The following is a 17,394-nucleotide window of genomic DNA, read 5'->3' as shown; positions in this document are numbered from 1 at the left end:
AAGCAACTTGGGCATAAAGTATGCCATTACATGACTGTGTCACTTAGTGATGAAAATTCTGGCAGTTTGATTCAATTTGATTCAATTAACACCAGTTGCCATTGATAAGCAAGGACCAGACGTGTCAATAAAAAAGGGCCTCACATAATCTGGGCTTCCCCACTGACTTTGTTTGTGGGACGCCATCAGGGAACACCAGAAATCGCAATCACACGACCATGGCAACATCATAATCGCAAGGTGGATCCCAAGCATCTGAATTATCATAATATAACCATGAAGATCCTTCAAGAGACAGAGCTACATATGAGAACCTGTCATAAATGCCATTCTTTCAGCACCATCTTCTTATAAAAATCGCTGAACACATGGTCATAACCCAAGAGCTACTTGTACTCATTTGAGACTCCAAGGAACTGTTACTAGCCTTCCCCATGAGTATTCATTGAAAGGACTGTCTGTGCAGGGAGAGGAGATTAATTTTGGTAACTGTGAAAAAAAATCAGATTCTAAGGTAACAAAGAACAAAATGAATAGCAGTCTTATATTGTATAAGCATACAAACTCATAGCATGTAGCATATGGTAGAGCAGATTTCCATAAAGAAAATTGTCAATTTGAAAAAGGTACAGAAAAAGAAAGCAAACAATTTCAACACAGGCTTATGCTGGTCTGTATCCATAATATATATTTGATTTGACTTGACTTGGTTTAATTTGATTTGATTTGATTTATTAAAGGCTTGAAAGCTTCTTTCATTTCCTGTAATGAAATACTTTTTTATAAGTAGGAAGAAGATATTTAAGAGGAAACATGAAAGCAGTTTGTAAAACTATATATGCCACCCTATCTCCCGAAGGACTCAGGGCGGCTAACAACAATAACATACAATAAATACAGAAGTTAAGATAAAATTAAAATTAAAGGCCCCTGTACAATAAATTAAAATTAAAATAAATTTAAAAATTAGAGTTAAAAAATTAAAAACATAATTAAAATCCCTGTCAGTCCAGGTCAGCCAGGTGGAAAAGGAGTGTTTTGAGGCTGCGGCGAAAGGACTGGAGATCTGGGGCCATCCGAAGCTCAGGGGGGAGCTGCTTCCACAGGGCTGGTGCTCCCACAGAGAAGGCTCTCCCCCTGGGGGTCACCAGCCAACATTGTCTAGCCGACGGTACCCTGAGGAGGCCTTCTCTGTGTGAGCGTACTGGGCGATGGGAATTCGTTCCTGGCAGCAGATGGTCCTGCAAGTATCCCGGGCCTAAGCCATGTAGGGCTTTAAAGGTAAGTACCAGCACCTTAAATCTCACCCGGAGGGCAACCAGTAACCAATGCAGCTCACGCAGGAGGGGTGTAATATGGGAGTATCGGGGTGCTCCCATCACTACCCGTGCGGCCGCACTCTGCACCAGCTGAAGCCTCTGGGTGGTCTTTAAGGACAGCCCCATGTAGACAGCATTGCAGTAATCTATACGGGAGGTAACGAGTGCGTGGGTAGCAGAGGGAATGGGTTAAGATGAGAACACAAATAGGACCAGCTCAGTTTCATCACCTCTCTCACTCTTCCCCCTTTGAAGGGGAAGACAGGATGTGCTAGGAGCCATCCTGCCCCATCCCGTATTCAGAAAATGTGGGGTGGCCCCTGTCAAGTCAGCAGCATCCGTCTCTCCTAAGGCAGGAAAGTACCTTCTAGCCAAGATCACTTCAGGAACCCATCCTGCACATCAGACAAGGGACAAGATATTTCCTGTTCTTGATGGTTTATCCAGGATGTGTCTTTCAAGGGAAGATGGATGCATTATTAAAAGAAGAAGGCAATAAGTTCCCATCTCATGCTTCCTGCATCCTGTGGAGTACTTAGGAAAATAAAAGGAACCCAGTTTGGGACCTACAACTTAAAGCAGAAGGTGCAACTCTTTTCCCCCCCTTTTTCATACTGTAAGTCAAAGCAATCCAACCAACACTAGCAATCTCAGCCTTTTTAAAAAAAGTCACCTTTAACACTCTGGTTCTAGAATCAAGAATAGCCTGAGAATGCCAGCGGTCCTGCCATTAGACACTACTGTATGCAGAAAACCTTTCTGAGACATGGGGACAATAAATACTTGAGCTATGTGTTTTTTTGGGCTGTCTGAGGTGGAGAATCTGAGACTGGAAAAGCAAAGCTTTGCATGCCAGGAAAGGCTCTCAGGTGAGTGCAGTGGGATCCGAAGTTATCTTTTTTAATGGACAGGGCAGGAAGGAAGACGATCTTAATTGATATATGCTATGCAAATTCTTCTATTTATTAATGACAGACTCTTGAAAAAGATTCTTGACAAGATAATGTTCTTTATACAGTGACTGGTATTCCTAATATAATGCAGGCATAATTTAGATGATGTATTATAACAATATTTAGCCAATAAGGCAGTACACGCAGACATGCCTTTAACATATGTATGTTCACATTTATTATATCTTCAGCATAGATGGATGAGAGCCAATGCTTTTAAAATACACTTTGAAGAGTCCACAAGACTGAAAAATAATCTGTGGCTGAATTGTTTTAGCGTTAGGGCTAAAACCTGAAGCTATTGGCTGGGCAATATTCGATATTCCAGTTCTCTATTCCAAGTTTTTGTAAACAGCCCCCATTTTTTAAAAAAATGTATGGTAATAATCAATGATTGTGTAGTCTCTGTAAAGGCCTTCTGCATGACCTTCAGTGCTTCTGCAGCTTCGGAAGCTGCAAGGCACCTGGGCCAAACAATGAACAAAAGAAGTGTTTTAATTGTAGATATTATGATTCAGAGTTCTTTGGTAAATTGTATTCCTTTTATCAAATCTCAAAAGTTCTAAAGTTGTCATTACTTATAGCTGATTAAAGTACGAATCCCATTTTCAGCTCATTTTTTCCACACACAGAAAGGTATTACTCTCCCTATTTTTGTACTCGCTTTCATCTCTTGAGCTTCATCTCTTGACCTTAGAACTTAATGTTCATAAATTTAGATGAGGCCAACATTTTCTGAGGTTTCTTTCCCTTAATCCTTTTGATGGTACAGACACAGATGGAGAGAGAGAAATTGGAAGAGAATTTGCTCTGATTTTAATGACAATCTTACAAAGATAGTCAAAATTGTAGGATTAATGAGGCTGATTACATTTTAAGCAAAAGCTTCTATTTGGTATTTAGCTTTAGGCTTCCCTAAACTTCCTCACAGCACATTCCAATCTATAGCTAGTTTCTTAAGAGTAAATCCTAAATAATGGACTGGGTTTTTTTCTCCTCTAAGGATCAGATTATGGCATAAACCAAATGCATAGGTAAAAGTGCCCTCTGGTGGCATTAAATATTTATTAAGAATAGTAAGATTTCAATTGGTCAAGTAAATTAATTTAAAATGTAAATTTATCTATCTGCATGACATCTATATATATCTATATCTATAGTATACACACAAAATAAAATAAATGGATTTAGAACATGATTTGTAATGTATGATTTGTGGCTGAGTCTATTGAGTGTTAGACACAGCCAATTTGATTCAATTAACACTAGTTAAATAAGCGATGACATTGTGAAATGTGTGAATACATTCTCTGGCAGTTGTAGCATGGCTAGGAAATTGCTGCTCAAATTGCTGAACAAATTATGCAAATTAATTATTTGTGTAATAACGTTAGGATACAAATGGTATCACTGTACTCTCTTATTTATTCTGCTGAGGTTAGCAAGTGGGTACCCCAAACAAATAGCATCACTTTATCTTTCATTTTGCTGCAGTTCTGAAGGGGGTTCAGTTTGTAGATTAGATTTGGGCTGTTTCCTGTTGGCATATATAAGAAAACAAGGCAAAACAAGATTAATACATTTCTGGGTAGAGCTGATGGAATGTAAGACTCAAGAGCACTATGGCAATTCCATCCCGAAGCCTTGATGAAGTCTTTCTGGCTGAGATACATGAATAAGATCATTATAGAAAGCTTTGAGAAGATTCCTGAGAATACAGAATAACAGAGTGAGAAGGGACCTTGGAGGTCTTCTAGTCCAGCCCCTTGCTCAAGCAGGATACCCTATATTTTTCTAGACCCTATAGCCTTCTAGTCTCTTCTTAAAAACATCCAGTGATGGAGCACCCACAACCTCTCAAGGCAAGCTGTTCCACTGGTTAATTGTCCTCACTGTTAGGAAATTTCTCCTTAGTTCTAGGTTGGATCTCTCCTTGATTAGTTTCCATCCATTATTTCTTGTCTTGCCTTCTGGTGCTTACACCAGAATACAGTGGAAAGCCAAGAAAACAAACGAGTGGATGATCATTCAATAAATCAAGGAAGATCTCTCATTTGAAATACAAATGACCAGGATTTTGCTTCAGGCATTCTCCAAAAAGGGGTTATGATGCTGGGAAAGGTGAACAAAAAGAGAAGACAGAGATGACCAGCAGCATGGTGGATGGATTCAGTTACAGTGGCGATGAGTGTATTCTTGAAAGATCTGAAAGGCCACTTTAGGGATGGGTTATTATAGAGAAAATCTATGTGGCCACTAGAAGTTGAAACTGACTTCTTGGCATATAGTCAATCAATCAATCAACCTATAATATAGTATAGGAATTAAGGATTGATTTATTATTTCTATGGGGAAGAAAAAAACAGCTGAAGAGGATGTTTATCTGCCTTTCCAATCCATCTATGTGACCAGTGACAAAGAGGAAAGACTTTGGTGGCCGATTAATTCGCGAAATCATCAATGTCCAAGTGATCAAAGGAGACCTTTTCCTATCTTCCTTGCTGATAAGACAATTAAAAATACTTCATTAATTTGTAAGATGTAAAGAAGAGTTCTGTTTACAGTGAAATTCTACCCTGTGGCTGCTATGCCAACTAAATCAGATTTTATAGACATGACAGTTAAAATGGTATTCTTTGCATTGGATGAAAAAACCCTCTTTTGCATTATTCAGCATGAACAGCAGTTTCATATTACATTTTTCCTAATGTATATCACTAGTTCTGGGGTAAACTGTAAACAGCATTTTGAGAAATTAAACTTTGTAAAACTTAAATTTAAAACATTGAAAGAAAAGGAAGGCATGCAAGGAACTGGGAGCCACTTTGCATGTGGATTTGGATAACTAATGTGGACAAGGAGGGGGAAGATGCATTTTTAAACATCTGTTCTTCAAGAGAAATTTTACGTGATACATAAAAACCACCAAAGAAAGTTCAAAGACTCACAGACCTTTCTCAGATTTCATGTATCACTCTGCCTTTTCATATATTATTAAAAACATGAATTTAAGAGCAGAATTTGAGCATATATAAATCAATAGCTTTAAGGCCCTTTTATTAATTGGTTTTGCACTAAATTTGATTGATTTTATCTGAAATCAAATGCCGAGAATCTAGCATTCCTTCACTAATTAAGGGCTTTACATTCAAGGCAGCTTTCATTTGGGCTTTGGAATGACCAGAAGCAAGCCATCATTTTTTTAAAAAAAAAATTGAATGGTATAAAATGCAGGATAGCAAAAATGGTTTTGTTTGGCACCAAATGCTGATGAAATTGGCATGAAACAGTCTCCTAGGAATACACTGTAGATGTATGAAAATCCTTCTCTGTTTATGAAAATGAAGTTCCCAAGTTTTGCAGGTGAGAAGATGGATAAAAAAATGAGACAAACCTCAAAAGCAACAGCTAGTTTAAAACCACATGTGCCAATGCCATGGTATCTGTCTATAAGTAGGTCTTACTGAAGCAGGAATTATTGCCAGGAACAGCTATAGCATGAATTATGAGCTGCCCATTGTGTTCTGTGAAATGATATTTTGAGACAAGGAGTCACCACTAAAGTTGCATTTGAGAGCATGGGCACAGATTTACTTCTACTGAAATAGCTGCAAACTGTTTTCTTTTTCTTTTGGAATCCCTCTCTGCTGTTTCTCCATACCAGGCTAGGTGCATCACATTTAATTCAGACGTCAGAGGTCAATCAGATGATTTCAGAATTGCAGAAAAATCAGCATTTGGAATAGGAGAGAGATCTTTTGAAGACTGCAACCTTTCAAAATGGATGAAGGCTTGTAGATACAGTAATTGCTCATTGGCAATATTTGCACATACGTATTTCCCCCTCTTAATAAAATTTACTTTAGAAATATATAAAAAAGAAATGGCCACATTAACGATAACACTGGTAATTTTACTGATTGACCATTCTACTGGATATGCACCAGTAGTGACATGGGGTGGCAGAAATTAAAACTTATCTGAAGTATATATACTTAGAAAATCTTTAAATGTTTTTCACTAATTCATTTTGTTCATAATTAAGTTGCACTATGTTCCATTTTTCAATCATGATGTTTTTGATTGGCCGGTAATTGGCTCTCCCTCTCACATATTACCAGTGCAAGGGGTATGTGCAGTACTGGGATTCAAATATATGAACAACCAGTTCTCTGTATGGATGTGGCTTCCGGAAGTCCGTTCTGGGTCTGGGCAACAAAAAATTAGCTACCGGTTCTGCCAAACTGTGCAAATCTGCTGAATCCCACCACTGGTTATGTGTCATAGCAACAGCCGTTGATTCTCAGTCAGAGCTAAACCTGTTGCCCTGCCTTGGAAGGTGCCTGAAGGCTGGAAAAAGCTTACTGCAGTTAAGCATCCATTAGCTGTGCAGATCTATACTGGGCAAAGGGATACATCAAATGGCATTGCTCTTTGAAATAGAAAAGTGACAGCATTGGTGGGTTAAAAGTAGACTCCTTCTTCAGCTATTCAAATGGGTAAAATGATGCCTCATGCAAACTGAGGTGGAGACAGTTTCAGTAAGACTTATAGCCAGTGCTTTTTTTGTAAAAGAAAAAGGTGCCGGAACTCACACATGTCATACAACCCGCCTTGCCTACCCTACAAGGTTCCATCCAAAAATGGTGCCGGAACTCCGTTCTGAGCGTTCTATGAGGAAAAAAGCCCTGCTTATAGCACTGAGCAGATTTTCTGAGGTGAAAATAGCAGAAATAACAGATATGGAGGAGGAAAATGAACAATGGGGTGAAGGGAAACTAAGTGAATTGCAGAAGAAACAGTTCTGTTATTGTTGTTGTAACTGTTTTAGCTTGCAAGACTTTGGCAACATTTCCCTAAATGGTATAATTTTCTAATACACTGTTAGATATTTGTTTGGCTATGGGAACCATGAGGGGGAAAAAATACCAACTTTACTTCATAATTTCTATTTTTAAAAAAAGCATATACCCATTTGCATTTTTGTTTGTGCCAGTTTACTAAGACTAGAGTTGTAGAATACTTTAGGAATTATTTTGATCCATTCATTGACACCCTTCTTCAGATCTTCCAAAAGGGAGACATGTCCTCCACACAAGAACTTTTCCGCTCTTCCAAACAGGTGGTAATCACTGCATGTTAGATGTTGTGAGCAGAGCTGGAGGGGGAAGCAGTTTCCATTAAAGATCAGCAATGATGGTTTGTATAAGATGAGCTATGTGGTGTCTGGCATTGTCACGATTCAAGAATTGGCAGCAGTACAACATTCAATTTCAGTCAAAGACTTTCTCAGCTCATGAAGCAAACTGCTGGAATATGGGGCATTGATGATGGGTCCTTGATCCAAATAGTTGATAAAAATCACTCTTCACAATTCCCCCCAAAAGCAGTAACCATGCCAATGCCAATTAAGGGGACACTTTTGGTTTTTTCAGGGGCTTCTTTCAATTTATGGCACTACTGAGTTTCTGTTATAGGGTTGTAAAAGATCATGGTATCCATTCCTTTTCATTTCTGGTCCTAGCATCCATTAGCAACTGACCCTCCTCAGTTGTAAATTTCATATAAAATTCTGTGCACAGTGCTGATGCTGAATACCGTATTTTCCGGCGTATAAGACGACTGGGCGTATAAGACGACCCCCCAACTTTTGAGATGATTTTCAAGAGTTTTCATCTTATACACCGGAAAATCAGCGAGCCTGGGAAGGCACGCCCTCCCCTCTCACTGTGGAGGAAGCAGGGTAGGCTGGCGTCTGGCGGGAGCCGTCAGGGCAGTCCTGCGCACGCGCACGCTCCCCGGCTGTTATGGAGCACTCCTTAGCAGCCGGGGAGTGTGCGCGTGTGCAGGACTGCCCTGCCGGCTCCTGCCCGACACTCTTCCCTCTTGAGGCAGCATCGCTCCCCGGCTCCTAAGGATGCTACTTGGCCAATCTGTCTGCTTGGTTCTGGCTCTTGGATCCCTGTCTGGCAAGACTCTCTGCTCTCACCACCACCGGACACTGGCCTTCAGCTTTAGCCTGACATTTGGAACCTTGGAGCTCAGCCTGTGGTGTCCCTACCATCAGCCTCATCACTGCTGCTGTTATTGCCGCCATCCTCGGTCTTGGCTTGAAACCTGGAGCTTCTCTGCTCCTTAGCTTCTCTGTAGGACTTCTCAGTGCTCTGGGCCTTCATGGCTTTCAGTTCAACCTCCAGTCCTGCCACTGATGGGTCAAGGTTCACCTGGTGAGAATTTTTAGCTGTCCTTCAGCACTTACAGTATGTTCCACAGCAGAAGAGTGTCAAGCATCTTTATAGCTGCCTCTCTCAAGACAGAATGAACCAATTCCTCCTCTACCCTTGGGTGTGAAGAAATACAGCCTCATTCACTTGTGGGCTGTTTTACCCAAAAATATGTGTCTCCACAATGATCCACATCTTTTAAACAATACCATATATGAAGCCAGGTGCTCTTAAATGACAGCCACTCAAATCTAGTCGGCCTTGGCCGGAGGCCTTTCTGGCTCTCCCCAGCAGATTTTGCAGAGGCCATTGCCATTCCACTTTCAGGCTTTGTGACTGACAAAATGTTCCTCCTTCCTTACTTGTCATGGAGACAAGCATTTTATTGCATTAACTGAAGATGCCACCTTCATGATTCTGCATCTTGCTCCCTTTTTATCTACTTCTTGGCTAATTTCAATGTTTTAATTCTTAATGTTGAACATTTTAATGTCTTAGTGTTCTTATAGTTTTACATTGTGCTTTTCTGTTGTAAGCTGCCAATCAATATATATATATCAGTATACTGTAAGTGATAATCCTGGGCAGCTCCCATCTACATCCCATAAAAGCCAAAGTAAGAAAGTTCCCCATCTCATCAGTCTGATTATGGTGTGGGAGAAGGTTTCCTTTACTCAGGACAGGGATGAGAAATCAACCTGGTGGGTCCCACAGTTTGGGACTAGTTTTTTTTTCAAAAGATCTCAATCTCTTTCCCTGCACAGCTCTCCAGGGCCAGGGAGACCCGTTGGCTGAGACATGAGGAGGGGTTACTGGGTGGCAACTCTCAAACTCAGTGCCAAGAAAGTCCAGGAGGATCACAGAAAGATGGAAGAGTCTTTCGCCTTCAGCAAGTAGTCAACCAGAGAAGCTGCTTCATCTGATTTGGACATTGGTTTCTAATGAGATTCAGTCATTGCAATCCATGGACAACTATCTCAGAAATTCACATCCTAATTCACTTCAGAAAGTGGTGACCAGAATAAATTGCTGATAAAAAGTTCTTTTACCTTTATTATTTGCTTTACTCAGTTTTATTTACAATGTAAGCAAGACCATATCATATCAAGATACATATTGTCTAATACATCTTTCTTTTAAAGTGTTTTTTTTATTAAAGTTTGCAACTAAATGGAAATGCTGAGTGCTCAGTCTTTAATATCTTGTTAAAAGATCCTGCTGGTCTTTGGCAAAGCATTGAGCATCTAGAGGTGCTCCAGGAGGTTATGTGGCCCATGGAGAGGTCTCTGTTAATGGGGAGGAAGAGGGTATCCTTGGTCCCCATTGTTAGAAATATTAGAGAGTAAGAGAGAGAAGTGATAGACAAGAGAGAGAGAAATGTATTAGATCAGGGGTGTCAAACCTGCCATATCACGTGACGTGTTAAGACATATTACGACTTTTTTCCCATTGCCGGAGCTAGGATGGGTGCAGTTTTGGCATGACACATCCGACCCACGGGCCAGCAGTTTGACATCCCTGTATTAGATGATTAAATAGGTAGATAATAGAGATATGAGAGAGAGAGAGGGGGGGGAGGCAGGCAGGCAGGCAGGCAGGCAGACAGACACACAGAGAGAGGGAGGGAGGGACAGAGATGTTTTATATGTGAAAACAAGTACATTGAAATGGTAACCAGTGTAGCTCCTGAAGCACAGAGGATACATGGGCCGATCATAATATGTTTTCATTACCTGCATCAGAGCATTTTGGACCAGCTGCAGCTTCTAGGTGGTTTCAAGGGCAGCCCCTTGTAGAATCAATTGCAATAGTCCAATCATGAGCTGACTAATGCATAAGTGATCATCTGAAGGGCCTCCTATACTAGGAATAGGCACAATTGATGCACCAGTTGGATGGGAAATAAGATCTTCTTAGTCATAGAGCCACAGTGAGTGTAGGAGAATCCCTAAATTGTACACAGTGTTGATGAGGAAGTATCACCCCACACAAAACCAAAAATGATAACCCCAGATCTCCATCTCCAGGGGGTCCAAAAAACTACAGTTACTTGACCTAGGCAAGGTTGAACCTGTTCCTCCCCATGCAGATCCAAATAACCTTCAGGCATTGCGTCAGAACATTGACATTCCCATCTGGACTGCTCAGGGTTGATATTAATTCAGCTGATATTCATTCAATATTAAATATTCTTTAATGAGTTATTAAAGAAAAAAAAGTTACTGAAAAGCTTAGAAAAGGACTCTGATTGGCCTCTGAGCCCAGGATAGCATCTTGACTAACTTCCTCTGCATTACCTGGGTCCAGATAGTGGGATTTAAGACAGGAGGAAAGATGAGATAGAGATTGGCCAGAAGGATGTGAGTTGGAGGAGAGACCTGGTGGCCAAATCTGTGGATCAGGGAGGAGACTGCTATGGGGATGTAGAAAGCTAAGATGGCACAAATATGGGAGCTACAAGTGCTAAAAGATTTTAGTCGGGCCTCTGCTGTGTCCAAATTCATCACTGCCCGGAGGATGAAAACATAAGACACACCAATGCCCAGGAAGTCAATGATGAGTATCACAAAGCCAATTGTCACACCATAGATGTTGCTGACAGAGGTGTCCTCACAGGAGAGCATCACCACAGCCATGTGCTCACAATAAGAGTGTGGAATGATATTGGTGCGGTAGAGAGCCAGTCTTCTTACAAGCAAAGGAAGGGGTGAGATGTAAAAGAAACTCCTCAGAACAGCAGCCACCCCAATCTTGGCAACTGTTTTTATTTTATTTTTTTATTTTAATTCCATTTATATCCCGCCCTTCTCCGAAGACTCAGGGCGGCTTACAAGCTTAGCAGTAGCCTTCATTCTATGTATATGCCTGCTTATTAGGGCTTTCACACACACCCCAAGCGGCATTATTACAAAGTCAGCTTAATTGCCCCCAACAATCTGGGTCCTCATTTTACCTACCTCGGAAGGATGGAAGGCTGAGTCAACCTTGAGCCTGGTGGGATGCGAACCTGCACTAATTGCAGGCAGCTGGTGTTACTTAAGGAGGCATTAGCCCACTGCTCCACCAAGGCTCTTGTTGAATGGGTTAAGATGGCCTGGTGACTCAAGGGAGTACATATCGCCACATAATGGTCATAAGCCATAGCCAGGAAAATCCCTGATTCAGCTGTGGCAAAAGAATGGATGGTGAACATCTGGAGGAGGCATGAATGGAAACTAATGTCCTTGCTGTCAAACCAGAAGATGGCTAGCAGTTTGGGCAGCGCAGAGGAGAAATGCACCAAGTCAGTAACAGCCAGCATGGAAAGAAAGAGATACATGGGCTGGTGGAGACTCGGCTCTTCCTTGATGATGAAGAGGATGGTGCAGTTCCCCAGCACTGCCATGATGTACATGGAACCAAAAGGGATAGACAGCCATACATGGACCACCTCCAGCTGAGGTACACCCATAAGAAAGAAAGTAGATGGGCTGAAACAGGCGTCGTAGAGAGCAGGAGTCATATCATCTGCAAATCCCAGGGCATACCATCACTCCTGCAGTTGGAAACATCAATGCATAAAGTTTTATTTCTTTAACAAATTTATGCCACCAATGGACCTCTGAACTGAAAACCATAATAAAAACATACTACAATGATAAAAAAAATAATAAAAGAAAGGAAAAAAACAAGTCTCAGTTACCACCTTGACACAGTATGATGGGTTTCTTTTTGAACTGGAGGTCAATTTTCCTTTGTAAGTGTAGCAATTGACACAGACAACCAAACAGCTGAGGTTCTTATGCTTTTTACTATTTACAGTGAAATGATTTACAAGAAGTATTTACAACAGCTATACCCATTTCCAGGTTTCACATGGTGTCTGGTTTCCTCCCAATTCCCTCAGGAGACTATCCCTCTCTATCTCTACTGCTACCCCATTTTTCTCCATCTCTCTCCCACTTCTGGGCTTATTGAGAGAGAATGAAAAGAAAACCATGGGCTGGGATTTGACTCTCTTGCTCAAAGGCTCAACTTCTCCTGGAAACTTTCAGAGAAACACCTCCTATTTCTCCATTGGAGAAGACCCAATGAAGAGAAGGGCGAGGGGTGACACGATAGCAGTGTTCCAATATCTCAGGGGTTGCCACAAAGAAGAGGGAATTCAGCTATTCTCCAAAACACCCAGGGGCAGGAGAAGAAGCAACGGATGGAAACTAACCAAAAGGAGAACCAACCTAGAACTAAGGAGAAATTTCCTGACAGTGAGAACAATTAATTAGTGGAATGACTTGCCTTCAGAAGTTGTGAATGCTCCAACACTGGAAGTTTTTTAAGAAGAGACTGGACAGCCATTTTTCTGAAATGGTATAGGGTTTCCTGCCTGAGCAGGGGGTTGGACTAGATGACCTCCAAGGTCCCTTCCAACATTATTATTATTATTATTATTATTATTATTATTATTATTATTATTATTATTATTATTGTTGTTGTTGTTGTTGTTGTTGTTATCGTTATCGTTATCGTTATTGTTATCACCATTATTATTATTATGACCTCTCCCAGGGTCTTCTGCCCAATTCTTCTCCAGAGACCAAGGCTTCGCCAATGACCAATGGAGCTTTTATTCCTTTCGTCCTTCTCATCTTTGGTGAAGTTGTCATTTCTCTGGGTCTTTGCTTCCCTTCTTCTCGCGAAGCCACCTATGGACCTTTCTTCTTCTTTCTTAGCCAGAAGCAGATTACTGCTCTGTACTGACATCTAACTTTACTTCACCCTACAACTTTTCTCCTCTGCCAGTTCTGTATTTTCTTCTCTCCTTCTCCCTCTTTCCAATTTTGAATAAAACCAGTATTGCATCCCACAGCAGCTGACGAGGTGGGTATCCTCCAGGGCTCCATTGTCCAACACCTACAGTATATAGCAATTTGGACCAATGAAACCGCTGCCTTGACATCTCCCCACAACATCCCTGGCTACCTCATCAGCTGCCCTTCAGTTGAGTTTCTTCTCCCCTTTCCCCTCTCTATTTGCTGACTCATGCCAGCAGAAAAGCAGCCAGGACAGGTCACTAAAATCCATATGCTGCATACCTATCACATACAACCACATACAACCTCCATGAACCCCAGTAATGCCTGGGGCAAAAGCTAGGCCTTCATGGCCTTCCATGTACCTCCATATCCTTCCATCAATGGGGTTGCCATTTACTCAATCTGGTAACTGCATCTTGCTGGGAGTTAAGGGGAGGTGGATAAAGAAGGTTTTCTAGTGCCAGGTCTCACATTCACCTGTGATAAAGTCAGTGCTGAATCACGAGGCCCTCCATGCACCCAGTTCCTGTACTAAAGCTGAAGGCAGAAGAAGACAACCTGAGAGTCTGAATCTCCTTTGTGGCCACAGAGTCTTGCAGAGATCTCAAATGTATCCAAACATTCCCAGACATTAAATTAACAGAAAGGAAGTCAATGTCAACTAAACCAGGGGACCTTCTCTTTCCAGAATCCACTTAGAAACTCTTGTCCTGAAACTCTGCTGAGCTGCCCAAACTCTGCTGCTGCTGCATCCAGACATCGATGACCATCTCAGGGAAGAGTGTGTTGTTAACAGTTCTTGCGTCCTCATCATCCATCAAACATCAAGCACTCCACAAAAGTGACAAATTTACTCTTATGTCACTGCTAGATAGACACAGACACCCACACAAGGCTTGGAAGAAAATAGCTGAGGAAGCATGACATGCCCCATATGCTACCCCAATTAGGTTACCAACAAGGAGGAACTTCTCCCAAATCAGGAGGCTGAGTTCAATCCATGGGCTTCCTGTTGGGACCTCTGAGTGCCAGTCCTGAAAGCAACCGAGTAGGTAGACATTAGCCTGCTGCTTCTTCAGAAGGCATTTTCTTATACTAAAACATGGACTTTCTAAGAGGAAACTTAGTTTAGAAACTCAGAGGCAATCGTGAGATCCAATTTTATTTTTTTTTTAAAAAATTGCATTCATAACCTTAACCTCAAATGGAAAGCTCTGTGAATGAATTCTTGCCACAATTTCATGGTTTTGAAAATCTTGAGGAGTCCCTTCCTTGAAAATATCAGGTTCAGTAAACTGTCTCTAAGACTGCAGACCAGCTTCTTCAAAGGTCAGCCAGCCTTCAACTGCTACACCAGACCACCCTATCCCTTTGAGAGCTGTTGCAGTTTCTTCTCTCCAGCACCACAAAGGAATTGGCTTCTGGGTCAGAACCAAGAGCAGGGAGCAAGGCAGTGAGCCTGGGCAGCGTGCCATCGCAGCAAGACCCAGCTGGGCACTATTTTTGTTCAAACAGAAGCTTTTCAGGATCCCTGAAATTTTGCAAGGGGACCCATCCCTCCAATACTCTCCATTCCACCCTCAATTCTGTGGAGATCTGAGCTCTGTTGCTAAAACTCCACTCCACAAAGATGGCCAGACATTTAACTTACCAAATTAGCAAGCAAGCTTGGTCCCTCCTGCAGAAATGTTGGCTGGCACTTCTTGCTGAAATATTTATGCTGCTATTTCCAGAACCTCAAGGGATTTTACAAGCCAGCAGGAGACATTGGCAATTAAATGGCGGTTTGGTTTGCAAACCTCAAGTATCAATAAGGTCTAAAAATATTTCTTGGGGAAATTATTCTTTTGGTAAACCCACTGAAGTGAGAAGTAGTGCTCCCATAATTCCCTTTGGTCTGGGCTAAGTCTGGGCGCAACCCTGTGGAAAGCAAAAACCTTTTTAGCCAGATCTCCTGGGAAGGTCTGCTCAACTGGCCACCCCACTCCTGACCATACTGTCTTTTCACCTTGGAAGACCAGGAAATGATATTAAGGGTCTCCCCAAAATCTCACCACCCAGAAAGGGGCCAGGTGGAAAGGAATAATTGACTAAGCATTTGAAACCTTCTGAAACACGGCTTGTGGTTGGTATTTTACTTGTGTCCATTTCTGAAACTGTCTCACATATGGCAGGGATGTTCTCTTGTCAAAAGTCTTGGTTTTATGCCACTCTTTCACTTACTGATTTATTCAGACTCCATTTTTCACTCTCCCTTAAGGTATTTTTTTTAGGATCTCTTCAGACGTGAGTACAGGAAAGCAGCATAAAAGTGACATAATATTTTTCTTTCTTCATCCCTTGGGAAAGGTTTGGTGTAATTGTTCTAAGCACACAACCCAAAACTACCCAGTCCCACGTTTCACCTGACTAGTTCCACAGTCATTTCCTTTCCTTTCCCGCACCTCCAACCTCCCCTGATACAGAAGTCTGGAACTCCAAAGTCTCCTTGCTAAGGTCTCCTAGCCTAAGAAGGAATTGTCTCCCTGCTTACCATCCTACCCTGAAAGGGATTTAGGAAATCCAGACTCTTGCTCATGGAGGGTGGTCTAACCCCCCTAGGACTCTGTGACCTGTCCCAAAGAGGCTGGAAACCAAACATCCTATGAGTTGGGAGGATGCAAAGGGGGAGGAGGACAAATGTCTTGGCCTCATCAGCACCACAAAGTACGCTGGATAAGACCTCCTGCTTAGCAACGTGTCGTCCTCCACTGCATTCCAACTTTTTTCAACCGGTTTCTTTGTCTACCAAGAGGCTGAGCAGGCTTTGCAAAATGGGGAAGGTCATTGAAAAGTAATAATGGTGTCCAAAAGTAGATAGATGTGGAATTGCGTTGATGTTTAATATGCTAATATTATGTTCAGCTGCCTCCCAAAATATTGGAATGTGATTATTTTTGAGGAGTTATGGTACCAGCAGGTTCTTGTTGGATGTATTTATTTATTTATTTATTTTGGTAAAACAAAGAAGTAATTGCACCAGATTCAGATTATTATCATATTCCACAAAGAAACCGAGATTGCTACAGGTAGTCCTCCACTTATGACCGTAATGAAGCCTGACCATTTTGGTCATAAGACCTAAAGAAGGTAGCCCATGTGATCGACCTAATTCTACAACTATTTTTAAGCAAATGCAGCAGTCATAACATGAACGTGGTAGTCATTAAGCAAAGCCATTGCTCATTATCGCACATTTCTGCTGAAAACCAGAGGTAAACACCAGTTTTCAGCAAAAAAAATAATCATAAATCAGTCACATGACTGTGAGATACTGAAAATGGCCATAAATATGGGCTGGTTGCCAAGCACCCAAAATGCAGTCACATTAACACAGGGGTGGGGGCCAGCGCTGGAATTTTGGAATTAGGTTGTAAGTATTGTTTGGTGGTCTGTCATCACTTTGAAAGATCGGTAAGTGATTGTTCTAAGTCAAGGACTAACAATTTATTTTGATGGGTGCAGAAACTGAGATTAGGTTATTCTTCTGATCCTCCAGAGACCTGTCTTGGCAGCTCCTTTGAGACCAGCAAGTTCTCTTCTTCCATCAAGTGGGACTGTCAGGAGACAAGTGTGGTTGTTGGTTTGTTGCAAGAGTTAATTGCCTGGGCTTCCTTAGGGCCTGCTGGACCATGGTGACCACTGCCAGAGAGTTGAGTGTGATAGCCAAATAATTAAGCCCTGGATATTTAATCTCATTAGACATTGGAGAAACTTTACACACTTTTAATGGAGAATGGGAAGGGATTTGATTTTGAAAAAGAAATAGGTGTTTAAAAAGAAAACAGTTGCAGAGCACTAACCTTCTGTTCAAAACAGAACAGCAACTCCAGGTGTGACTTTTTTTCATGTGCTAAAACAAAAATAGGTTTGAATCGCTCATGATAGTGATAGGAACTATGAACCATTTCAGTGCTAGTGACCTTTCTGTCATATGTCGGAAACTTGACACTTTCCATAGATGTTGCAATATCACTCCAGAACCAGATTTGGCTCGGAATTTTAAAGTTAAAGTGACCTTTCAGCTCTTAATGAAACTTTGGATTTCTCAATTCTAGGCAATTAA

General features: G+C 41.5%; 1 protein-coding gene across 1 annotated transcript; it reads right to left on the bottom strand.

Annotated features, from left to right (window-relative positions):
- Nucleotides 1–8,313: 8,313 nt before the first annotated feature.
- On the bottom strand, nt 8,314–12,396 carry LOC310633442 (olfactory receptor 52M1-like; the record flags this gene model as incomplete). The annotated part of the gene is made up of 3 exons (XM_083351147.1): nt 11,561–12,396; nt 10,794–11,246; nt 8,314–8,496 (listed from the first exon to the last, which is right to left on the bottom strand). Exons 1-3 carry the CDS (start codon nt 11,996–11,998, stop codon nt 8,314–8,316), a joined length of 1,074 nt encoding a protein of 357 aa, XP_083207273.1. The 5' UTR covers nt 11,999–12,396.
- Nucleotides 12,397–17,394: the final 4,998 nt, after the last annotated feature.

This window comes from Vipera ursinii (genome assembly GCF_947247035.1).
Source record: "Vipera ursinii genome assembly, chromosome: 2".
NCBI lineage: Eukaryota > Metazoa > Chordata > Lepidosauria > Squamata > Viperidae > Vipera > Vipera ursinii.
The sequence above is the reverse complement of the archived record's forward strand: the minus strand, read 5'-3'. Positions and strand labels throughout refer to the sequence as shown.